The sequence below is a fragment of the Athalia rosae genome, chromosome 4, assembly GCF_917208135.1.
Source record: "Athalia rosae chromosome 4, iyAthRosa1.1, whole genome shotgun sequence".
In the NCBI taxonomy this organism is placed as follows: Eukaryota; Metazoa; Arthropoda; class Insecta; order Hymenoptera; family Athaliidae; genus Athalia; species Athalia rosae.
Genome location: NC_064029.1, coordinates 13,654,322 through 13,681,279, shown reverse-complemented (window position 1 = coordinate 13,681,279; position 26,958 = coordinate 13,654,322). Strand labels below are relative to the sequence as shown.

Here is a 26,958-nt window from a genome sequence, read left to right as displayed (position 1 = left end):
ACTCCTACGTACGACGATCGTACATATTATATACCGACCTCCCCCCGCCCTATTCGATTCGCGCCGAAGAAAATTCTATCGATTTCAATTTTTGAACACATCGAAAGAGAAAGGTGAAAATATTCTTCGATAAATTCTACCTTATGAAACGATTGAAGGAAGGAGAATAAAAAAAAAAGGATTTCTATCCGTACGTACGCCGTGTACGTACACGAGGTATATAAATAATGTAGGATTATACGCTGAGCTTGTAAATTTATTCAATTTCTCTATAAACATATAGTTGAATAGATACGGGAGCTGGTATAGATATATACGTGTACATATAATATATAGCGCAGTAACTGCGTCTGAATATCTTTTTTATATTCTTCCCCGGAGAATTACGCGAGTTACTTTCGCTCTCATAAAATACACGTACGATGACTGAGGCCGGGACGTCGACGACGGTTGTCACGAGGATAACCCACCGTAATATATCCGATGCATACTATCCTTGTATTTAGATTGTACCGATGTATAGATAAATAGATAGATTCGCGAGAGCAAGTATCGCGGTATCGCTGTATGGCGATACAGGCAAGTGAGGGAATATCGTTTACGTTATCGTGCGTCGGTCTCTCATCGCGCCGGTGTACCTATACATATGAACATATAGGTACGCGCATGTAAGTACATATGTACATGAATGAATCCTATATATGTATTTACCACGTTTCATTAAATCATTTGAATTTATACTCGTATTACATATACCGGTGTACTACCGTTGGCTTTGCTACTCTACGTGTGGCGGTTATACTACTGTATCTGTCAGTTTTCATTACTGGCTCATTCGTCATGTAGCATACATAGGCTTCCCTTATCACTTATCGATCAGAAACAACTGTACATAAATTTAAACTTTCGTACATACGCGGCTATTTACATATCCCAAAATTTCATGCCATATATACGCATTTATAAATATATATATATATATATATATGTTGTACGTTACACGTATCCACACCTTACACCGCTCTGATATCGCGCCTGTTTTGTTCGATTCAGAAATCATTACGGATTATATACACGAGGTATGTATACATATATTCCATGGGATTTCCACTCGTCGTTTATACCGCAAACGCAATCATACGTTCGTCCTCCGAAGTGGGAGATGGAGGTAACGTGGAGCGAGAAAGGTGGACAGAGATCGATAAACCCGCGAGGGGTGAGTGCTCGGCCGATTCGCGAAGCTGTGAATAAGAACTTGACTTGACTTTGCTAAGATTTTAATCGCCAGTTAAATACTTACTTCGTGACCGACGATTTTATTGTTCCTTACTTTACTTTATTTCATGTATTAAATTGCCGGAGCGTGTCATGATTTTCATTCTAACGGTGCTCTGCGCGGTATGGGAGAAAAAAAAAAAAAAAAAAAAAAAAAAACAATTTTTTTTTTACATTCAACCACCGCTCCGACAAAACTAAGTAGATGCGGTGGATGTACGTGCGGACGTATGTGTGCGAGTCCTTGGAACTTGGTCTTTTAGTTTCCGTTGTAATTTAATGTTGAGAAAATGAATTATGCGAATAGTTATACCACCCGTGCGTTAATTAAAGCTCATTGTAATAAAAAATTGTTGGGCGTTTTTTTTTTTTGTTTTTTCACTTTTTCTTTAATTTCATTTTTTTTTTTTTTTTTTCGCTCGTTTTATCCTCTTTGCCCTTTTCTCTCACTTTACACGGTAAAAACTCGAGCCCCCAGCAAGTTGTCGGCGGGGATATTTTAATGTTTAATTATATGGGGTTTTATGAGTTTTATACTATCTCGCGAACGTCGCGGTCGTATTATATTACCGTTATCTGCTGCACTTCGTCCCGCGTATGTTAACTTTGCAGAAAATTATATTCATGTAAGTCCTATGTAAATCGTCTACTTGTTAATACCTTTTACGTCTTATCCGAAGGCTGTTTGGTAGATGAAAAAAAAAAAGCCAGGAAAATCGAAAGACCAAATTGTCGAAAATGAGCTCGCAGCGTTAGTCGCGTGAAGTATTATACACGCCGTTTCAATCCGATATCAATTATCAGAATCGCTGCCGAGGAATTAATCTTGAAAATTAATATCGCGGCGGTTAATAATTAATTTTCGTTAATTTCGAATCAGCAAATTCTTCCCCCCCTAACATTCGAAGTGCTGTGCACCGGCCGCATGTGCGCGGTGGAGAAATATACTCTGAGATACGTAATCTAGACGGAGACGGAGAAAAAGCTCAAAGAGGGGGAGGGGGGGAAAGAGAGGGATAGAAAAAGAGAGCAAAACTAGAAGTTTCAAGCGGTTGGCATGGCGCTTAGATGGTTTTCGCGGGTGGTAGAGCCTCGGCATTTGTTGAAACACACATTTAATTATGCTGTGCATTGTTAGCGGAAGAGGATACCGTGTTTAATTTACACCCAAGGCTGCTTAAATTAAAACTGGATAATAAAAGCTTTCCCTCAGCACCGCTCGTGGGTGACACTTTGTTTTTTTTTGTTTTTTTTTTTTTTTTAATTTTTTTCCATTTATTTTTTATTTATTTTACTTTCTCTCTTTACCTTTCAGTTTTTCGTTTTTGTTTCTTCTTTCCCCGCACGAACCGCGCGCGGACAATCGCCTTTGTTTCCGTTTGCTTTTAATCAAACTTCACGTATCAACACCGACGAGTAACCTACCCCCTCAACCTTCCTTAAAATTATTCAAAAAACAAAAAAATAAAAAACAACAAGGGTAAAAACATTTCATGCTAATTAGGAAAATATTACGTGAAATGTGAGAAATATTTGTGGAATTAGCTGCGAGTGATTCGAAGGTTGCCTCTATTATTAACAAATGCTAAAGATGACGAATGAAATTTTGGTAAATTTATATGGGGTAAGGCTGATATGGGTGAGTTAAGAAAATCTTTTGTACCAAATTATATAGGTTTACAATCGCTATTTATGCACAATACTCGAGCAGTTACAGTCCCCTCCCTCCCTCCCCGCGCGTGTGCCCGATATAGACGAAGATTTACATTTATCCGTATACACACACACGTGTGCGTGCGTGTGCGCGTGTGCGTGCGCGTGTGTTTGTGTGAGCGCACATCCGAAACTTCGTAGCTGGATATAGATATATAAGTTGTACAACTGTATGTGAATTGAAAAGCCATACATTTCTCATACAATTGACTCATCTCTGTAACACAAACTTTGTGAATGTACGTCATTAACAACTCGACGAACGTGTGTCTGTTTCTACCTCACCTCACTTTCGTGTTCCTCTCCTCCCTCCCTATCCTCATCATGCATCCCCCAACCGAGGATCGAGTCGCTCTCGAAGGCGAGACAAGGCCGGTTAATCTGAATAATGAAATACAGTTAATCAAAGGATTAATGAGCGCCGAAGAAGCATAATGAATTATGAATAGAATTTATTATTCGAGAACCCAAGTACAGAACGAAATAATAATATAAAAGCGATGGCCCGGGGTTGATGCCGGTACACCGTTGACTGTGTTGCTGTGGGGTTAAGGGTGGAGTACAAGGGGGGGGGGGGGGGTGTCGAAGAAAAGGGCGAAGTGAGGCGATGCGGGAGGCGAAGGGACGGGGTGGGCTGGTGCAGGCTTCTCGCCGACCGAGAGACGGGGCAAAACTTTGGCTCGCGTTTCTATTTGCATAAAATCGTCGTAGCCGGCGCCTCCGAAGATAATGAAATGAAACTAAACAAATAATGTAGATGCTAAACATTAATTACGCCCTCGAAGCCGCGGCGAGGTATACGGAAACGGAGGAGAGAGGAGAGAGGAGTCCAGAACGAGAGAGATAAAGAGAGAATTGAAAGCGGAAAAGGGGTCGTCGTCGTCGTCGTCGTCGTCGTCGTCGTCGTCGTACTCGTTCTCTCCGTCTTCGTCGTCGTCGTCGTTCCCTCGGATAACCGGGCTGACGGCGGGGGGAGGTTGGTAGAATTAAAATAGGAGGGAACAAGAAGAAGCGACGGGAAGAACGAGAAAATAGAGAGAGGGAATATTAAGAAATCGTTTAGGAAGTTTAAATCAGAGACACTACTGCGAAACGAGAGAAGAGAGGAGAAGAGGCTTAATCTCTATACTTGCCTTTAAAAGCTCGTGAGGAGACGCGGAGGCGTCGCTAAACTTTATACAGAACAAATTCAATCCTAGCGCCTAGACTCTCTCTCCAATTCTATATAAATATAACGTACATCTATACGCGACAAATTCGCTCCGAGGATATCAACGGATCTTATAGAACCCAGCCCTCCTACGCTGATCACGAATTGACGGAGAAATTTGATGGAAAGAAAAAAAAAAAAAAATGCGATAAACAATTCTACGATGAGATCGATGATTGTCGAATGAATTTCCAAGTCCAGGTAGAGCAGAGTTAGAAACGGGCGATGAGCCTGTGAGTCGGAGATTTTACAAGCGGACGTTAAACGGTTTATCGTGAATGTAAAATGTCTATGGGTAGGTTAGGTATTCGTAAAATTCTTTGATTCGTCGATTATATACGGGTACGTATGATACGTATGGCTTGTATGATAAACAGTTTCCATTACATTTGGTACGACGCTACTTTGAAAGAGCGTGGAGATAAAGCGGAGCCGCGCGGACATTGATGGACAAGCCTGGGCTTATATGGCGGTCGAGAGGGAGCACCGAAGTCATGTTTTCCAGTTTACATATTTATGTTATGAGTTGGTCTTTTACTCGATTTAATTGACTGAATTGCCATAAAGTTGCGAATATTATATATACGCTTGCCTTCATATAAATGTATATTGTATAAAATCTATCTATCGGATGTTAGCAATACGAAAGAATATTTAGAATAAATTTCAATAAATATTGATTAGGGAAGGAATACATCACGGCGATTGCCAGTTTTCATTTTATTTCAAATGCTAATCTAGGCGAATCCCGGACCTTTTTTGGATCTCATCAACTCTCCCTCAATCGACATCGCTTATAACCGACGTTTTAATACTTTTCCAGTTCAAGACGAGACGAACGCCGTTGGGTATACGCAATCGTGTACAAGGAATATTTTACAATCCCGTCCGTTTATATACATTCAGCAATAACTCAGATATATATATACAACAACGTCAACCTCAGGCGAAAGCAACCTCCTCATCTAGCTATACATCCACATTTATTCGCGAAAAACTTTTATCACCCAACGAGAATCGCGTTTACGAACCACCGACGTACACCAGACTCGTACGACGCCGCGTCGCGTTTTCATACGTCGCTATTCGGTATTCGGTTCGATGCGGTGCGACGCGATGCAGCGAAGAAGAATACATGTGAAATTTTATCGAATTATACGAAGTTCACGACATTATTTGGAAGAGCGTACAAACATCGTTGATCCGGTTAAAACCACCGCCACCAGCACCGCCGTCTCCCGCCGTTTTACCCAACCGATTCGTAGACGAGTGTAGCGAACGAGCGAACGAAACGCACGGTGAATAACATCTGCCGTGGTGCGCTGAATTGGATGGAGGAAAAAGTAAATATGACGTTGCACGCGTATGTAACCCGGTCGTATGACGCGCGACTGGCCCCGAATGATATAGATGCGCATAAAGTAGACAAACTGGGACCATTTGTCTGTTTTCCTACGCGAAACTCAAGTGGACGGACACTGGTTTATTTCAGGGATAATCCAAACAAATGTACTCGGTGGCTCGCGGGTAAATAACATGCAAATTCCGTAATGCGGCTTGATCGATGGCTACGCTCTAACCTGACTGTCCGGTGATTCTCGTTCCTTTTCAACCCTCTCCCTCTCCCTCTCTACCGCGAATCCCTAAGTACTCGCGTCTCGGGAGACCGAATTTTTTTTTTCACCCACCCACCCTCGGATGACCCCGCGAAGTTTCTCATTCGATCTTTCGCGAATGCGATATGAATTCCAAGCTTTCTCGAGCGACTCGAATATTTTCACGCGAACGTACAGAGTGAACTTTTCGTCAAAGAGGGTACAACGGCGGTATATTCGACGGTGTATTCGACGGTGGTGGTGGGTGGATTAATTAAACGGTAAATAGTTACAAGTTGTCCAAGTACCTATATCTAAGTCAGCGTTGCGGGTTTGTCTCGGATGAGTAAGCCTCCTTTAAGCTGAGGCAAGAGAATTACGGGAGTGGTGGTATATATATATATATATATATAGGGGGAGTTTTAGCAGATGTGGTGTTGGCCAGTGGCTATCTCAGACTTCCCTCATCTTGCCGGCCTTAGTCCATCCCATCTTCATCTCCCCCCCCCCCCAACCCCCCAAACCCCCTACCCCCCTACTCCCCCCGAATCCCTCGCTGTCTACTCGCGATCTGCCCGCTGCTCGGTGTACACTATAGTTTGCTTCTCCAGCTTTAGCTTCGACTACAACCCCGTCCTTCGCCCACCACCCATTTCCATTTTCTCTCTTACTCTCGCCCTCCTCCTCGCCCTCCTCCTCCTCCTCCTCCTTCCTTTTTGGCCTGCCACACCACCCCCTTAGTTTCTAGCGAGATCGATTGTTATGCATAGCCTGTATTTGCCCGTAGACTATCTCATTCTATTACCCTACGTATAAACGTGTACGACCTATAGCTTTATCTCGTTCTATCTTAAACAGCAGCTTGACCGTTCGCCCCTACTCGACTCAAGACCGACGCGGACAGTCCAGAAGGGTCCCTGTATACCACATCGCGAATGCGGAGGAGCCAATTTTACCCAGACAACCAAATTAGATGCGTACGCCATACTCGGATCTGCGTGCATCTATCCATCCGTCTATTCGCAGTTGGCGGAAATATTTGATTTATTCGCCTAACTCGTATACGTATATATTTTTGCAATGTAGATTCTAAAAAAAGGGGGAGCACGGCGAGTGCGGTGGGCGCGAAAATTTCGTACAGTAGACACCACAACCGTATAATCTTGTCGCGTGTGTTGAGGTATTATGCGCGTGTAAAATATATATATACATATATATATATATACGTTTATCGTAAACGTGGTGGAATTTAAATCAGGTAATTAACAGTCCGTATATATTAAACTGAGAAACATGGTGTCGACGGTTGTCAGAGGGACACCAAGAAACTCCTAGACAACTAACCGTTCGCTATAACTTCCTTCTACAGTTCGGGAACACCAGCAGCTGACGTCCGTCCGAGGTAGACAAAAGTCCGAGCACAGTAGCCCCAGCTTCGACGTCCGACGTCCGACGTTCAACCCTAGAATGTTTATTCTTGGCAGGGTCGGTGGGGTTGGGCACTCGGTGCAAACACCGAAATGCAAATTAGGATTACCCCACGCGGAGTTTGCTATTAACCTGAATTATTCGAGTCTTAATGATGGCTTAGGATCCCGCCCACTGATCTGAGGGATTAAGTCTGTGAATATTGCGCGGCGTAATGAACAGCTACGAATTAGGCCCTCGTCGAAGGGTATTTGGACGAGAAACGAAGAAGAAAAAAAAAAAAATAGCCGAAAAAAAAAAAGGAAGCATAGACAACCCTTGAACGGCGAGCGGAAACTTTCTCTTTAATTTCCACCTTATCACGGATATCCCTGTACTCTTCGAGTTCCGATTAATTGGGCCCCAGCTGGATAAACCACCGCGGGGGGAAAGAAATGGAAACGATTCGAGTGACTGCGAACATTCCGATCGCGATTTATTAGCGATTAAAATGAAACTCGGGTGAATCCGAGATGCCGCGATAAACAGGAAGCGACTAACGGCGCGGCGGTAGGGGAGAAAACTTACGGTGTGAAAGTCATTTTTTTTTTTTTTCCTCATCTTTTTTTCACAGTCCTTCGACGCCACCCTTCGAGGTTGTTTCCTCTCCACCGTTTAACGATTTGCGATTTGACAAAAAGATGAATGAAAAAAGAAAAAGGAAGAGCAAAAAAAGAAAAAAAAGCACGGGAAGAGAGAATAAAAAAGAATCGAAGTCGCTCCGAACGTTAGTCGTCGGTTGGTACGGGGGGTGCTAAGCGAGACTTTCGCGATACGAGAGCGAACGGGGGGGGGGGGGGGGGGGGGGGGGGGTGTTTTTCCACCACCAGTTGCTCGCGGCACCCACGAACTTCCACCCTGCCGCCGTTAAGAGAGAGAGAGAGGGAGGAGGGAAAACGGTAGACGGAGGGAAAAGAGAGCGTACACGCCGAACCATAAAAGTCCTAAACTCTCCGCTCGACGCTTGGAAAACCCTCCGCTAACCTACACTACTTTTTGCCTTTATACCGGATAAGTGAACCGGGTTATATCGGATGATCCGAATACCAGGCGAGTAGAAACTCCGAAGAGGACATTTTCCGAACTCCTTAGCACCTACTCTTTATATGCATCGCTCTATTCGATAGACCATAAAACCCTCGAGTTTACCGCTAAACTTATCCATTATTTGACGAGCGAATTCGAGTCGAAAATCAGCGTCGAAGTATCGTCGAATTCGAATTCGAGAAAATTTCGATGTATTTTTGATAATACCGTACGCTCCGCGAAGACGGCGCGGAAACAAAAAAGACAAAAGTCCAAGAACAGCGGAGGAATATAAGGCGAGGGATACGATTCGGTTTTTTTCCATTCAAAGTTCTCGGTTGCCAAAATACCGGTCCATCCGACCGCTGAAATTGAGAGGGGAAGGGGCGGCAATTGTAACTGACGTGTGTCCGCCAAGAGCAAAGGAGCTTTGGTGTGGGCTGACGCGGTGGATGGGTTGAGTGTCCAGGTCGTAGTTGGAGGGTCGTTTATTGATCTCTCAAGTCCGAACCTCGCCGCGTGTACTCGGGACCTCTAAGCCCATCCAACTCCCGCCAAACCCTCTCCCATCACGCCATTCTCGCGCAACCTACTCCTGTACGTTTCTACCCCCGTTGACTGGCCACAACCGTCCCCCCCCCTCCCCCTCCCCCGCAGCCGCACTCCGAGACACTGGACATAACGACTACCGCCTCAGCCTCCTTCTCTCCCACCTTATTCTCTTACCCTTAGGGAAACAGGTTCCCAACTTACAGTCATTAAGGACGAGAGAGAGAAAAGGGAGGAGAACGAAGACGAAGAGAGGGGAGAATCACTCACACCTCGATCTACGTGGATCGATTGAATAATATTCTCGCGGACTGCGGTGCTTTCGAACGATCCGTACCCACAACGAAAACTATGACATTTCTTTCATCCGCATCGACGCAAAAATCGGTTAATAACCGGAGGGGGTGGAACGATCCCTTCGCGAGTCTGTCGCCGGTAACACGAGACAGCAGGTGCGCCAGAGAAACAGGTGATATTATTACGAAACTGTGAACCGACATGATTTCCACGCAGGGACATCACCTGCAGGTTTTTCGATCAAAAGAGCGTTTAGACGTAGCTGAATAACTTTGGAGAAATTTTGCGAATCCCGAGAAATCGAGGAGCGTGGATCGAACGTCTGTCCTCTGGTGAATAGTTGATTGCCACGAACATTGAGAACCTTATTCCATTTCAGGAGAGTTGCTAGTTGCAGATAACTTAGTCTCCTCCTAACCACCACCCTCCGGTAACCCTCCTCTGCCGTGCCAGGGTCTCTCTCTCTCTCTCTCTCTTCGTTTCCACGACCCTGGCACAACCCTAATTTACATCTTGACCAGCTAGCTACCTACCTACCAAACGGTCATCTTGTTCTAGGACCTTCTGTACTTAGATAACGTCACACCCCGAACGGTCTGGGGTCTATATCTGTAAACACACGCAGACCCCGTTGAGAAGGGTTTTTTTTTTTTTTTTTTTTTTTTCCTCTAAACGGCCAAACATTTCTCCAGCTTATTCACGAGTTGTCGATACATTTAGCCGACCGTTAGTCGTTTCTCGATCTGACGGGCGCAGTCCGAGGTCGGTCTTAAAAATCAATCGTCATTTTTATGAGTCGACCGCTACCAGTGAATGAAACGGACAAGCACCAAACGCTCGGTTGCCGCGAGAAAAACCTTCGCCGAGTGTTTCACTACTTGTTATTTTATTTGACCTTTTTTTTCTCCCGTTCTTCGGTAAAGTGGAATATGGATAGGATTTTACATCTGTATGGATGTACAAGCCGTTGTTGGCACGTTTGCGTAGAGAGTCGAAGATTTATTGGACGAAATCCAACGGTACTCTTAACCCCATGGATATCTTTGCTGTTTTCTGAATTCCGCGGTTCATTCGCCAGACGGTTTTGCAGACTTTGATATCGACCAGCCGAATGATTCGGCGTTTCGTATCGTTCGTTTGACGAATCGGGGGGCGGGGGGGGCTTCTAATAACATCGCATGATATTAAGCGCCTATATTGTTCATCGGAGATTATAAATCCCGGACAAATGGAGCGTAATATCATGTGCATATGCCGATTATGGATGCATTATGCGCTATAAATATTAATGCTTCCTGCCAAAGGAGAAGAAAAACAGATACGACCCGTGTCTAATGAAATGCAAAGCGTGCATGCGAATCGCGCGAAAAAAAGGGGCCAATAACGGTTGACCGTATAGTTTGAATTTTTTCACCAAGCGACGTTTAACCCGCGTGTGGGGAAAAATACGAAGACCGGGGATAGATTTTGAAAAAGACGCGACACGAGTTCCGCTCGGAATATAATCGCGGAGGTTCGCGAGTACCGAGGTGTTAACTTGAAATTTGACTCCTAATTAAGAAGCGAGAAGGATGAATCTATTATCCGAGCCTTAGCAGAGCAAATACCAACGGCATTAATGTCAACGGTTTTACCAACGTATACGCGAACGTACGGCCGAGCATACGTGTTCATTAGGCGTATTTACTGTTTAGCATTTCAAATTTGGCCAGCTCGGGCGTTAGCGATACAGATATACCACGTCTGCGAAGGATAACCCTTTTGGGCAATCAAATATTTTAATTTAATCGTCCCGCTAATGATCTGGCTTACATTCTGTTACACGTGGGTGTACAGTCCGTTCCGACTTACCACTTCATCCGCGTGTGTGACAAGCTTCGCGAACGCTGTATAGAAATTAATCGAGACTTTTGGAAATTTTCACCGGAACAATTGCTCCGATATAAATTCAGTGATCGCCGATCGGTATCGCATCCTCGTTTCGACCGGAATTCGGGTTCAATCGGCCGACGGGATCTCGACGCCTTCGCCGAGAGGCTACCGGATGAACTCGCGTCAGTATCATCGACGCGAACCCGCGGAGGCGTTGGCAGGGTCAAGGTGTCAGTCAAAGAGGTCGTGGCGACGGTCCGCAGGGTCATGGGAGGAGCGAAGGAGAGGTCGGAACAGGGGAGAAACGAGAGGGGGTGGCGGGTGGTGGGAAAGTTCGTTCGGTATACCCTGCGTTGGGGTTCATTAGGTTATTGAAACCTTAGTCAATGTAACTAGTGGCCGTTGCCGGTAGAAGCTACCGGCTGCGGAGGGGCTTCGTAATGCTCACTGCCGGAGGAGTGTGCTGGCCACGACTGCCTGACCACTGTGAGCGCGAATGTCGTCCGCTGTGCTTCCGTGCCCGCTTTATAGTCCTGCGAGTGAAACTCACCGTTTCTACTTCGATGGACAGCCGGACAGCCAGAGGGGGCGGAGAAATGGACGGAACAGACGTGCTGGACTACGGACTGCGAAGGCAGCGACCAACTTGACACAGAACACCGCGTTAACGTCGTAGATTCTGCCCAGTCTCTGTATGCTAATATCAAACATTAATTAAACATTTCCAACGTTAACGCAGCCAAAAGACAGAACTCGAAATTTTGCGCGAGTCGTCGCCGCACCGGTTTCTTTCGACACCCGCCCTCACGTCGAAACGTCGTAGGTGAAGAATTTTTCTCGCTGCAGATTTGTCGTTGGAAAATAAAGTTTCGATTCACTCCGGTAACTCGCGGAAAATAGGATATCCGAATATTTTACCCAGGGGTGGATTTCCCTCGCTCGAGTTTACGGCGTGTAATACGTTATAGTTTTTACATAATTCCGCTAACTTGGGATTTATCCGTTAGCAGTTAGTAGCTAGCCGCACAGCGTACCGAAACGAAGCCGTAAAAGATCAGATGAAAAAATTTAAGCGCTTACATGAATTTTCTGCACTCTGATTCGCACCGGCACGTACGTTGTACAGGTATAGAATAGACTCGGACAAATTTTCGAATTTTACTAACTCGCTTTTAATTTTAAGCCGGAAGCCGTAGGAGTTATTACCTTCTCTATTTTCGTACATGGTTAGCTATATTAGATTACGGAGCTTCGGGTTATCGTAGGGTTATATTCTGTATCGCGAGATAATGTAGGATTCGGCGGAAAAAGATGTGCAGATATTTTTATGATAAAAACTATTCTTTTCCCTCCCCCCCGGAATCAGACCTCGATTCGCTCGACGTTTCGAAAGATACCACGCTCGTTACTCGTTGTTTTTTTTTGTAATTTTTTCGAAATTCTTCCGCCGATCTAATCCTCCGGCGAATGCAGCAAATAATCGAAGTTCAGATTGTTGCCAGCGAAGGCAGAGTTAATTAGGTTCTTTAATCGTTGGTTATTGTTTCGCCGAGGCCTAATTTAGAGGCAGCTGCCAGTGAACGCTAATTAAAATACCTAATTGCAGCCATTAAACATGAGATGTGATGTGGTATACATACGTTACATATTATAGATGTACATAGATGTGTTCGGTATATATAAATATATATATTTGTACGTTCGCAGATATATCTCAGCTGCTTAGATATACGCGCGTTCTATAAATATAACCCTCAATTAACATTTCTCGGGTTTCAGCTAAAAATTATTATTAAGAGGGTCGTAAGATTCAAGGCGTCTCCTGTACGTACGTCGGACGCGTATATCGCACATATGTATCACGTGAATAATTAGATATATCTCCACCTCAATTACGCGATTCGAAATATATATATATATATTTTATAAATATAACAATGACGATGGCAGCTGCTTGATATGAAACAACGTGCCGTTCCGAGCGACGACGATCCTCGTATCTTTGTCCGTAAACTTTCGAAACGTACTTTTATACGGCGGAATCAAAACTCGTGTGACGTAAAAGAAAATAATTAAATTACGAACAATCAATCAGTCTCAGATTCCAGACGATTTGTATTGGTCCGTAGCGCGTCGCGCGATATGTATCTACGTTTGGTATTATTAAAATCCCATGTCGAACTCATAATAACACTGACGAAGGGCTGACGTGCATTCGTAGCCTCGAGTTTCATTGTCAGAAGTGAAATTACATCTCCGGAGCTGCAACTATAGAGAGCGAAGCCAATCGAAGCCGAGCCAAACCAAACCGAATCGAAATCGTATCCCCCCCCCCCCCCCCCCCCCCAAAAATGATTGCATAATTACAGCGATAATTACCGATGATCCCATCATTTAATTAACGTATACCGCTGGCGAACCGTTCGACCTCCCAAAACTCACGCGTTTATAAAATTAATTCGATATAGCAACAGAGAATGGAACGCTGAGAAAAAAGAAAACGCCCCGATGTGGCGGTAGCCGATTATTTCTATTTTTATCAAATCGAGTTAACGTAATCACCGGCTGCAGGCGTATAATAAAGTACATGTCCTGCACTCTGCACCTTATCCGGTTGTAAAAAAAAAATTCGATACCGATTGGCTTTAGCTGCTTTATCTCCGGTCCTCGCTTCGGGGTAGGCAAATAAATGTAGAAAATGGTCTTCAATTTATTTGTAATTACCATCACGGCCGTTGATTGGTCTCGGATCGACACCGCCGTTTGTCTCTTTGTACGAACTGGGTCCGACGCTGTACCACAATTTTTTTGCTATCCCTTCCTTCCATTTTTTTTCTTTCTCTCTCCGTTTTTTTTTTTCTTTACCGTCGAAATAGCTCTTCGTGACACGGTAAGTTAGCTAACGAACGCGTGTCAATTAATGACAGGCTTTTATTAGATTACTATATTTTTTTTTTTTTTCACCCGCTACATTTTTTTCCCTCTCTTTTCGACTGCATTTTTGTTTCACCTGGTCAATTCTCGTTAGTTTTTTTCTTCGGCGAGGAATTTTTTACTGCAGAAACTGCAGGATTACGTTGTAGATAGATGTAACGAAAGTATTTCGATCGCGGTTCACGCGGGCGACGGAGAAAAATTCTCTACGCCCTCGAGAGACGGGGAGCAACGAATTTTATTCGATGAACGAATTAAAAATTTTCCCTACTCCTCGCAAGAGCGATATACATATAACATGATGTACGTGGAACAATAAGCGTAACCGAAGAAATTTACAACGGATTCGATTCGACAATCGAATCGGTTGGTAAAATCCGGTTACCAGAAGATTCCATGGAAACTCCGTTGTTTCCAGTAACGAAGAGAGAGAGGAAAAAAAAATTTTCTCAAAAAAATCCGGTGTACAAGGTTGGGAAATTCAGAAATTGAAAAGTAAAAGAAAATTGTTGACGTATTATTTGTTTGAATGATAATTCGATTGAACGCGAATAGTTGTATTTATTATAATCAACATTCCGCATGTATAATACATGTATTTATAGCGTATCGGTTTTCTATATCCTATTTACTTATGATTATCCTCCAATCATTGGATTTATTGAGTAGGTATACCTATACTATTCCCGAGCACCTGATTTATTTCGACATTAATCAAGTTAATGATGCGCCAGGAACCTTCATCCTCACCCCCCCCCCCCTCCCCCTTCCTTCTCTCTCGCCACCTGCAGCACCCCCTTAACCAACCTCCTCTCATCCCTTCTCAACCGGATCGCCGGACTCCTACGTTAACTGGGAAACAGGAAATGAGCATTTCGATCGAGATCTGCAGTTAGATGCACAATTAGTAACGCGGGAAAACTAGAATATCCAGTTTCTGCGGGATCAAACGCTTATATGCCTGTTTCTAGCTCCGAGCTGAGAGAAAAAAATCAACAATAAAAATAAAAAAAAAAAAGGAACCAAACTGTCTTTATCCGTTCGAAATTAACATCATATCGATTTCATCGAAAGTTATCTTATTTTCTCTTTCTTTTACATCAGTAGCGGTGCGTGTCACGTTTTTTATCGAGCGATGCACGGGATAAATCATTGCGGGTGAAGATATTTCGAAATACAATTTTGTCTCGTGATATTCACGACGGAATTTCATGCGGGTGAAACTAGTGGAGAGAGTGTTTTCGGGTTTGACAAATTTTTCATAATTTTCCAAACTAATTGAATGTATGTACGTGAGGTGGTGTGTGGGTGTGTACGCGTGTGACGTACAACGGCCAAAGCTTGTAATACTCACGATATTTTCATCTGTACGTACGAGCGAACGAACACGTGCACCTCGTGTACACGTATACCTTTCGGTATTAAGAGAGAAATCGTGACTCACCTGAAACATAAAGGGAAAAAATGTTAATGAGATCCGGGGACCGCGGCCTGCCCGACGTGGGTATATAACCACGGAATATTCCCTATGTGCATGTGATATTATACATAAGTATATGCACCTATATAATCCAGTGGTTCATCGTCCAGAGAAATCACCCAGGAATTTTATTTTTCCTTTTTTTTTTTTTTTCTTTTTTCTTTCAAACCGTGTCGGTTACTTGTACATTATCGTTAGACGCTTAAATAAAGTATCTCGGTAGCTGCCGATCGAATATCTCAGTTGAATTAACCGCGTGTAAAATACGGCGTGATCGAGGTGAGAAAAGAAAAAAAAAAAAAAACAATTCAAACAAAAAACATCCGAATGAAAAATTGAACAGTCGTTGAATAAGAACGTTCTCATTACGCCACGAACAGAGCAACGCCATTCCGTAAACACCTTGATATAAATTCACAGATAAATGGATGAATTGTTGCTGGTATGTACGAATATAGGTGCAATAATATGAGCTTGTAAGGTACGCGAGGTGATCGTGTGTTCGGAGTAACTGCATTGCATACATATGCATGCCGCTGCTAAGGGGGAAACAAGGGGGGGGGGGGAGGAGTAAAAGAGGGAAGGGGATGAGGGGGAGTGAAACCGGGATGATGTTACACCATCAATCAGCTAGCAAACATTAACTCAACACCCGCTCCCTGTCTCCTATATACCTGACCTGGGCTTAGCTTGGCCATGCCGATAATATCGCTCTCGTATACCTCTATACGCCGTATACCGAAGGTGCTCTCTATATGTACACCTATGTGTACAGGCGGGAGAGGGTAGGTAGGTACGTATGGTACAATAACAATATATAACATCGATGTAATTAATTATGTAGTTCTTATTTGTTAACTATCTAGCGAAAGCACGATGTCATCTACCTCGTATCTAGATACGTTACGTATAGACACGGTTGATCGTCAGGTGCAATTGAAACACAAGATTATATGGGTCGTTGGATTTTTGCAGAATTTTTGAATTCTAAATTCAGAGTGCGTTTACCTTTCTCGTTACGGGGTGATATACCCGAACGCCGAATGAAACGAGAGCGTGTAATTCCAGGTCAACCGAATACGGTTCGATTGACCATCCTTGACGATTGATCATTTTATACGTTTCTTTATGCACACATTATACGGGGTACACTAATATCGGTACACAATTTATTCAGACGTCCATCGACGCAGTTGTACATAAAATATGCCCGCGTGCTAGACGTCAACGTTTTCGTCTTATATACCGACACGTGGTAGTACGTAGGCGTAGCGCGCGTAGATCGTCATAGAGAAAAAGGAGAAAAAAAAAAAATAAAAAAAAGTACAACGGAGGAAGAATCTAAAGAACATGAATTACGAATAGAGCGTACTCGCGTACATCGATAATTTATTCACGCGTTAATACATCTATGTATATATACATAAGAGTCACGGTGCCGCGGAGTGAAAACGACGATGGATTTGACGCATATGCAGAAAATGGATGAGAGCGAGAGGAGGAACATGAAAAAATAAAGAAGCCGGGAGAATATAATATGCGGTATGGAAGACGATCGCGGCTGCGAGGAGGGGGGGGGAGGGGGGGAAACGGAGGAAATACGAATGCGCTACCGGGTATGTATTTATGTGAATAATATGATAGGGAAAAAGTAAATGATTTCGCTGATGCATAAAGCTCGACTGCAGTTTTAGCGATTCGTCGATCGTAAAAATAACCCCGCCACCGCAATCTGTACAGCTTCAAGAGGAGATCGAAGTTTCGCGAATTCGGGATGACCGCTCGTGACGCGATAAAGAAATTATAAGACTCCGGGAAAAATAATATGAGATCCTCGGCTCGCCGCTGATGCTGTCGCCGCCGCCGCCGCCGCCGCTGCGGATATATCCGTTCGTTCGTTCGTTTTATAACTCATACTCAAGAAGCCGCTAGAAAGTGAATAGAATAATCCATTAATCAGATAGAATCCTAACCCTGCCAGCTGTGCAACACGCGTCCATTATACATCTGAGTAGCGGTCAACCGTCTTTGTATTATTCAGCATCGATCCGCGCGGGTCACTGCAGATTAGACGCGTTGAACTCGCTTCAATTTTAATCCTCGTATGCCGCCGCTCTTCTCCGTTCTCTCTACGAGACGTGTACGGCGCTAGAAATATTCCATCTCAAAAGTATCGCTCGAATTTTATCGAATAAAGTCGAGCCTAAGATCCGCGCCGCTCGGATGAATCGCGGAAAGAACGTTGAAATCAGAGTGGAAAAGAGAAATTATTTTTCGAATTGACCGCCACGATCAGCGTCATCGTGGATTGTAATTTTTTTCTATTTCATCTTCGGAGCCAACGTGTGCGTAAAAAGCTCGGACTCGTCCGCACTCGAGGCTCCATGGAAATGGACCGAAAAGAGACTGCGAACAAAATAAAATGAACGAATGAAAAAATGAACGAATAAAAATCGGAAAATATACGAAACAGGTGATGATGAAAAAAAAAAAAACAGAAAAAAAAATACCGAAAAATCTGAAAAAACGTCGAAGCGAACAATACCGTAAATAGCAGCGAAATACGCAAATCGGTCCTTTTAGCTTAAAATTACAGTTGCAACGTGCGACGGACGACGAGCTCGCGGGTGGATTGTAGGGGGTGGTAGCCGTGCAGGGTGGTCGGTGGAAAAAGGGGGAGTGTGTGTCGTGGAAAAAAATCCATACAATCCGATCAGAACAATGTATGCGTGTGAACGTGTGATTGTCTGAGTTTCGTGTGTGCTCGGGCATTGATACGGAAGCCAGATCTGAGCGTACACTGATAAATGCGGAAAATAAACCATTTTTTAAAATGGCGTCGTGTACCGGTTGATGGCTGGTAATACCCGGGATTCGGATAGTCGCTTATTCGTACGAGGGCGGGGGGGGAACGGGCGAGGGAAAACGAGGGGGAAAAGAGGAGGGGGGGGGGGGGCAACCGACGCCCGCGAACCCCCCCCATGACAATTGCGATCACCCCGCGAGTTTAATGAAGCATACATAATATATGACATGCAAATTTGGGGGTGATAAAGAACGTAAAAAAAAAAAAAAATATATATGTGTACACGTATACGTAGGTGTGTATGTATAATTGTAATTAATACCGACTTTGTTACCAGGTTTTTATTAATAGACGAAACGTCACCTGCTATACATCGTGAGCGATAGGTGAATATTTTTTTTCAATGATTAATCTGATTTCATTTATACGACAAAGATTTAGTTTTCCAAAGTGCGTGAAACTAGAGCTTTCGGTTTGCCGTTTTGTTTGGTTTTTTGTTTTTGTTTTTTTTTTTTCCATTCGGCTTATAATTCTTTCCCCACCCTGTCTTTGTTTTACGAATATAAAATAAAAAATTGTGATGAAGCACCCGATACGCGCCGCGCGGACGATATATAACTGTGTAGAAACGAGTAGGGAGCGGTCAAAAGCGTTTGTGTGCGGAGGGTGCTGATAAAAAATTATTCCCAAAACCAAATTTAGCGCGCCCCTCATTTCTATACATAGGTATACGCGTGTACGCTGTCCGAGTGTACGTACAATAGCGTGCAGGGTGAAGGTGGTAGATATATTTATTATTTCTCTGCGGCCGGGAGGAACCCTTTACTTACAATCCAGTATTGAAACCGCAAATCCACCGATTGCAACACGCGAAAAAGTTTTCTATGAGTTGTTGGTTTTTTCTTCTTTCCATTCTGTCTATGTGAAACTTTTAATTTCTGAATAATAAACTCTATTAACAGTTCTATGTTTGTGTTGACCAGACGATCGCTAGGCAACGACGCACATCGTATGTGTGACTATATCTTCGATTTTAATTGGAAAAGATATAAGAAAATGAACAAAATTTAAAGACTTGGCAAAGAATTGAACGAAAACTTGATGCGATTGGTTGATTGATTTTGAGTAATTTGATTTCAGCTTGTGGATTGTTTTCTCAACTTTTTACATAATTATTATTCATTACGTTCTGGAGTACAGAAATAATTTTGCGAGGTGTCTAGCGACCAGAGTGCATTCGGACTTCAACCGCAACTCGTATGTAACAACTACTCGTAGGATATACCTATACATACGTAACAATAATTACTATAATGAGAATTAAAATGGAGGGAAGTCCGTTATATACCCGAGTGCAATTGTAAAATTTTTACACGTATTAATATAGAAAACAAACCGACTCACGCATTTCAAACACACTTTGTAAAAAATTGCGAAAAATTGAGAAAAAAAAATGACGAAGAAAACTGCTAAAAATTGAAAAAGTATTATGTAATGATGTGTAGTAATGAAATTAAAAATGAAATAAAATGAATAAAAACACTTTTCACTCGTGCGTTAAATGGAGTGAAAAAAGCGGAGGAATAGAAGAGGAATGGAAAAAAATGTAACATGAAATGAAACGAAGAGAAAAAAAAAAAAGAAAAAGAAAAAAAGATTGGTGGTTTTTTCATGCAGAAAAGTGCATGGTAGTCATTGTGCGACCTACGTAGGTTTAATACAACCGCTATGGTATATATTATATTGTATATATATAACGCATGCACGTTGTAATTGTAATTGTTATTATTCCGTGTATAATTAACGCCGTTTCAATTCCGTGCTCCGCTCCGGATCTCGCGGGGTCTCCTCCGACGAAAACTTTAAGTACAGTAAGTAAGGGTCGTTTACATAATTAATTAAAGAACGAACCCTGTGCGCTGCGGAGTTCTCGAGAGATGTTTTTGTTTCCTTTCTCAAAAAAAAAACCCTTTTCAGTTCGATTGTTATTGTTATATCATATATATACGTCATTCGAACAATTTTTTATTTCCCATTTGTTGTTTTTTTTTTTTTTTTTTTCTTTTGCTGCCTAAAATTTACCTCACGTATTTCGTATAATAAGAGCGTATTTTCACTCGCGGGTTATACACGCGTACGATGAACACCGATTAGAAAATACTCGTACGTATACGGTGTCGTATGGTTACGCATACGTATACCACGCCGCGCGATGTATGAAATTCATTGCATATGGATCGAGCGAAAGATTTTACCTTGGGTTTTGTTCTCGCTTGGGCATGCATATCGGATCTGCTTTTTTATATTCCATAGGTAGAGATATATTACGGGGTGCGAAAGTACCTCCGTCCGATACCTAATCCTGTATTTTTCCATTGATTCGTCGCTCCCGCTGCCACCATCGTCGCGCATCGGAAGGGTTGGGGTGCCAACGGAGGAGAGACACGTGAAGCCGGAGAGGCGGAGGTCGAAGGGGAAAATTGAGGGGAGCAAATGTAATTAATTATCCCTGTAATGACTCTGACTGATGAGCGGCTGGACAAGTCCAGCCAGGTCGAAATAGCGCCGCGGTAGTGAAGGGTACGAACGGCCCCCGCACGTTCTTAGCGATTTTTCGACCGATTGTCGAGCTCGCCGTATCCGAAAACGTGCTCCCGAATTCGCGCGGCTCCCGAAATTCGAGGATCGGGTGCAACGAGGGAAAAGGAGGGAGGGAAAACGATCGGTAAGTCCCGACGTGGAATGAGTTTTCAGGCGGAGCTTAAAAGTTGATCGAGTTTTACACCGGATTTAATCTTTTACTACGTAAAAATTATAGGGAGACAGCAGTGCGAGAGGTACGACGAGGGGCTCTGTGCATGACAAGGTAGATTTATTTTTTTCACACCCTGCGAGCACCGCTTCGGACCAGGACGAGGTGTTTTAATATTTTAATAGGAGGACGGAATAGCCCGGCTTCGTGACTTGCCGTTTCGTATAATGATATTCTCATGCATTCTAGGACGGCTAGTATGTGCGACTCATTAGACAGGAAATTAACAGCGGTAGGTTAGGTACCGACGAGCGTACTCAAATTTATGTAATATGCAGGCTGCAGAGCGGATTTTTGATAACGCTAACCGACCCCCCGTTCTCGTTGTTTATTTCTAATTCTTTCGAACCAAGTTTATCATCGTCATTACAATTTGTTTGTGTTTTTTTTTTTTTACTTTTTTCTGCCTTTTGAATTCATCCGGGCCACCCCCGCTTCCGGGATTCATTTTGCCTTCTAATTTACTTTCCACTAATTCCGTGCTGGATTGGTTCTGCAGCGATGCTTCTCCCGTTTCCAATCGTCAATGCGAGCGACCATCGAAATAAAGAATTACTCGAATCCCAGAAATCCAATCAAAAAACCTCCGCGCACCTGCGAGCTCCCCGGATGAAAAAGTGCCCGCTGCTCCTGACGCTACCGCGGCCGTATCCCCTCCGTCCCGTGTGTCCACATAATAGATCCTTGTTTCGTTTCGGATTCCTGTTAACTTCGACTCCGTCGAAAGGTGTGACGATGCAGCAGCCGAGCGGCGGACTCGTACGTCCAGGGTTGGTGTATCATATACCCGCCAGTGGTTAGCCATCGGGGATTAATTTTCGTGGCAAGTTTTCTACCAAACAAGATTTTATCAGAGTCATCCCGTTCGTTCTTGGAACATTAATAAAATACGGCGGGACTAAATTCCGCGGCAATTAAAAAAGAGCACGTTACCGGTTCGAAGGGACTTCTCCTTTCGGGAGATTATTTTTGATTTCGAATCGACTAAAATTTTGAAATAGAGAAATAGAAATCTCGAAACATCGAATTTTCCGTAAATCTCGAATGAATGTATTCTAATTGCTTAGGAAATTCCCGAAGGTTTTATTCGTCGAAAGATATAGCGCAGCTTACAAATCACTTTGTTCGGTTTGAAAAATTCTCCCCGCGACGTCTATGTAGCCGCCCGGTATACTATACCGCCGCCGTTGCTTTCGTGATCCTGACAAATGAAGTTTTATAATCGTTATTGATTGGCAACTTACTTGCGCTCGGATTCAGAGTAACTACTAACGGCAGATTTGGGAGCGCCATGCGGAGATTGATGCGTTCGGTAAACAGAATAGGCGCGTCCTCGTTCGCAGGACGAAAGAACGAACGAATGAACGAAGGACGAATCGAACGAGACCCAACGAAAACGAGAAGGAGACGCACGGCTTGGTTCTGGTGGCGGCTATGTGGGCGACGAACGAAGCACGAAGGCGCGTAATTAATCGTAGCTTAGATTCGTAATGCCGACTAATTTCGTTAATTACTGGATTCCACGTAATTTGGATTCGTTGGCAACGGGACTTCCTTCTTTGTTGGGCACATTGCGGGCCTACCTCAGCCAAATAATACTTCGTGTTGATAATTGTATCTCACGTCCCGTTCGCCCCGAACACAGCCGTCGCGATATAAGGCCGAAAACGTTGCGTGACAAATAAAAGCCAACGTTTCGTACCTCCGAGGAGACCGACGAGAAAAGATTAATTAAAATCGCACGTTATTCGAAGCCAAAACCGGAATAAGAATCGATAACGAATAGTTATCTCCCGAACAACAAAACAACACGCGTACACCGCCCAATTTTTTTTTTTTTCTGCTTTCCATTTCTTTTTATCTTTTTAATTTCTCATTTCGCGGGTTGGAACCGATTTGACCGGATGAACCCCGATCGGGAGCCGGCTATCGGGGGACTTTTATAATCCGCCGGTAAATGCGAAATACGCCACGGTGCGCTGCCATTTTAATCGAAATAGGTTTTTTGCGCGAAATAAAGCACAAAACGAGGAAATAAAAAATGTATGGTGAAAAAAAAAAAAAAAGAAGAATCTCCTCCCCCAACCCCCCCCCAAATAAAAAAAAAATATTCGTATTTAGAGAGAATGAAATGAGTTCACCTCCGGTACGATGAAAGACCGATAAGCATAGCTGATTTATACGAGGCACCGCCACCGAACGTCCGAGCGGCCGGCGCGCCGCGCCGCTTGGGATGGGGGGGGGGGGAGGGGGGTGGGAATTTGAAAAGGTTGAAAAAAAGGGGGCAATGACGGGTCGGTATAGGGAAGGGCGAGGCAAAGGGTGAAACGAAAAGACAGACGTTTTCAATTTGATCGGTGAAACCGACGAGACCCCGGGAGAACGAGAGATGGAGATTGTTGAAAAAAAAAAAGAACGGAGAGGGAGAAAAACTGACTATCGGATCTGGACCATAATGAAAGTTCAATAAGCAGTAGAATGAAAGAAAGAGAAAGAAAAAAATAAAATAAAAAAAAAAAAATAAAAATAAAAATTCTCTCGATATAGCCGAATGAAATTTGTTCCACCTCCGTGTGGCGCGGGTAGAAATAATGCCTACACGTCCGAACGACATGTTCGGTATGGTCACGGTGGGAATAAGTTATTCAACCGATAACCGAGTTAGATAAGATTCAGTTTCAACAAATGTTTCAGCGTGCATGTACGGCGAACTACACTTGTCCTCACCACATGCGCACACCCTATCGAAATACGTCACGGTTTGCCGCTTGTCTTTACATGTACGCGAACATTTGAATATTACCACCTCCGCTTTCGTCGCTGCATAAAAATTAACTTACACGTGTACACGTAATTACCACGAAAAATCGTCCCATGATTTCCCTTCCGTTCTATCTTCTATTATCTATTTTTACCGCTTCATTTTTTACTCGGAATGAGGGCAGACTGCACCCCCCAATACCACGTACCCCTGTCGGTATACGTATTCACATTACGGGGCTGATCGTGTCGTCTGTAAAAACACACACACAGGAAAGAATTTGCAGCGATATACATATACATAGGTATGTTTACCCTTGTATATACGGAAGAGGACGGGGAACACAATCAAATAATAAACACACACGCGCGCGCCCCTCTTCATTTTCATTTATTCGCTCGCTTGCGCGTTCTATTGGTAAAAAAAAAAAAAGGTTTTTTTTCGATTCCTTTTACCATTTTTACTTTTTTTTTCCTTTTTTTTTTCGTTCAGCTGGATTGGAAGTGGTATAAATTGGTGAGGGGGCCGTCGACGGGCGAGGGGGGGAACGGAATCCTGCGTGGTTTGTGAAAGGGGTGATAAAAAGGGGGTGAAAAATAGGGGCGTTGATTAGTAGCAGTAGCGGAGAGGTGACCAGTAGCCTGCGCAGAGGTGAAAGCTTTCTCTGACGATAACGTGACCGATTACGAAAAAAAAGTATTCGCTGGAGATTATTTTTTTAAGCGATGAGAATTTATCGGCGGCAAAACGCATGTTCGACTGCGATATATGATAATCTGTTCATGCCGTTCAACGACCGAAAGATTTTCAGTTTGAAATTTTCCACAATTCAACGGAATGAGGGAAGCTACTTTCCGATGCTTTTCACTTTGCGGTGTCGAGCAGGTGGTGGGTAATGTGTGTATATATGTATACATATACGCGGGAATTATGTTCAATAAACGCGCGGGAAGTTTTTGTATAGATATACAGGTTCACTTTATATGGGAAGCGATCACCCTCGGTACGTTTAACCCAGTGACTCGTGGAGTCGGTTAGGTTGGTTGGCGGTCGGACGAAGAAAGGGGAGTCCCAGTGGGGCAGGAAAATAGACGAGGGAATATAGCGAGCTTTCGCTCTCGTCGACACCAAGCGCGGCAACAAGAAAACTTGGAAAGTGCAATTTCTGCCGGTGTAGCGGATCACCGGCCAAGTTCACGCGTTTGCCATCGAACAACACTCGGATCCTATCGCACCCGTATACCATCTGAAATTCAGACAAACTTTTTCACGCAAATGTTGAGGAAAATTCACTGAAATTATTATAATAATTGATATACATCGGCGGAAAGTTATACGTACGTAATGTATTCTGAAATAATATTTAATTCGATTTCGCTAATGAATTTCGGTATATTTGTCTGCAGGAGTTTCGATTCCCCCGTCGGGTTATCGCGCGCGCTATATACGGATGTTGTTGTTAAATACGTAAATATATGTATAATAGTTGGCGAAATTTTTCCATCTCAACACATACCAGCGTACGTTAAGTCCCGCGGCTGTTGCTGCTGCTGCTGCTGCTGCTGCCGCCGCTGCTGCGGCCGCTGCAGAGAGAGGACTCAAAATTCGCAATAATAAAGCTCGCACGTACCGGGTAGAAAAAAAGAGAATAGAAAAAACGAAAAAAAAAAAATGAAAAAAAATAAAAAAACAAAAAAATAAAAAATACACGTCATTCATTTTGTATGCCGGCGTCTGTGTACCCGCATGAATATGCATTTTTTTACCACCCCCACCCCCTCCCCCCCCCCCGCCCCTCCCTCCAACCACCCCCCGCTAAGTGTGTGCAGATTGCGTCCGGATAAAGCGTGCTCGTTCATTATTGTCCGCACCAGATACTTGCTCCGCTATGTACGTGTATACGTATACTCAAGTAAAACCCGTGTATATTTTTCACGTGTGCGGGTGTGGGGCAACGATCAAATCGGATCTGTGCAGACAGTCGATCCGATCGGAAATCGAAAATATCGCCCACTCGACGAACGATCGTCTACTCTTTCCAAAATTCCTAGAAAGCACGCGTTCCGAAACTGGATCTGACACCTCGGCCGATAACGGGTAATAGAAATAAATTGATTCGGTTGATTCCTGTACTGTTTTTTTTTGTTTTCTCTCGTTTTTGTACGTTTCCGAATAACGAACGGCAAAAAAGTCAAGATAATGACGATAACAATGATATCGGTATGAATTCGGTAGCGGATGGACGGGGTTGTAAAGCGCGCGGGGGGGTTGCGAGGGACCCGCAACGCTTCCACGCTGCGCGTCTGTTTTTGTCTTTGTCGGGGTGGTTCGGATTCATTCCTGCAAGGGTAACAGTCCTCGATTCCGAGCAGTTGCCCTCGGTCGGGGGTTGAGCCAAGTTCAACCACCCTTCGTTTCCTACTCCCTCTCTCTCCCTCTCTCTCTCCCTCTCTCTCTTCGCCGCCACGCTGCAGAGCCGGAAGGCGCGGCGGACGGAGAGGAGAAGGGTACATGACTCTCTTGTTTGTAATTATTCATGAACAAAGGCACTGATAATTGCACTGCTTGGATTGCACACTCGCTATACATAGCTTAGTTACCTATACCGTGGTCATCTACCCAACTCCCGGTCTCATTTTCGAAAATTCAGACCACCAGAAATATTTAGCGTATCGTGTATATATATATATATATATATATATATGCGTGTAACCGTAAAAAGTTCGTTCATTACGTAACGAAATAGAGAGAGAGAGAGAGAGAGAGAAAAAGGATCGTCGAAGGAGGGTGGAAATGTTGAATCGGATGAAAAGACTGCAACTGAAACGATGGGAATTTATACGAGCGAATCAGGGACGCACGTTTACTGCAGTGACAGCATATTTTACATGGATCTGTAGTCGATCATATACGTACGTACAATGCGGAATCAGAGTTTACCTAACGTGGGTAGCGGGAGGGCTCCGGAGAAGAGGGAGAGGAATATAAGTGGCTTAGTCTTGCAATGAAACGGATCGAACAAGAGAGTTGAATCAGTCAGGAAACGAAGAGTGTACGCGTACGCGTTCGTGTGCGCGCCGGGCACAGAGATACACATGGAACGTACAAGGTACACGTAGAAGCGCAGAGAGTAAAAATGTCAAAACTCGTCTAGCGCGATG

At 43.7% G+C, this 26,958-nt stretch overlaps 1 protein-coding gene across 8 annotated transcripts in view; it reads right to left on the bottom strand.

Moving 5' to 3' along the window:
• Positions 1-26,958, bottom strand: part of LOC105693636 (POU domain, class 6, transcription factor 2) — a 98,307-nt gene that overhangs the window by 40,065 nt on the left and 31,284 nt on the right. For 6 of the 8 annotated variants that reach the window (XM_048654767.1, XM_048654769.1, XM_048654771.1 and 3 more), the window contains exon 3: positions 3,274-3,369. The exons of the other annotated variants lie outside the window; for them this stretch is intronic. In XM_048654767.1, the coding sequence (XP_048510724.1) occupies positions 3,274-3,369 (96 nt within the window). The remainder of the gene's footprint in view (positions 1-3,273; positions 3,370-26,958) is intronic. 8 annotated transcript variants of the gene reach the window in all.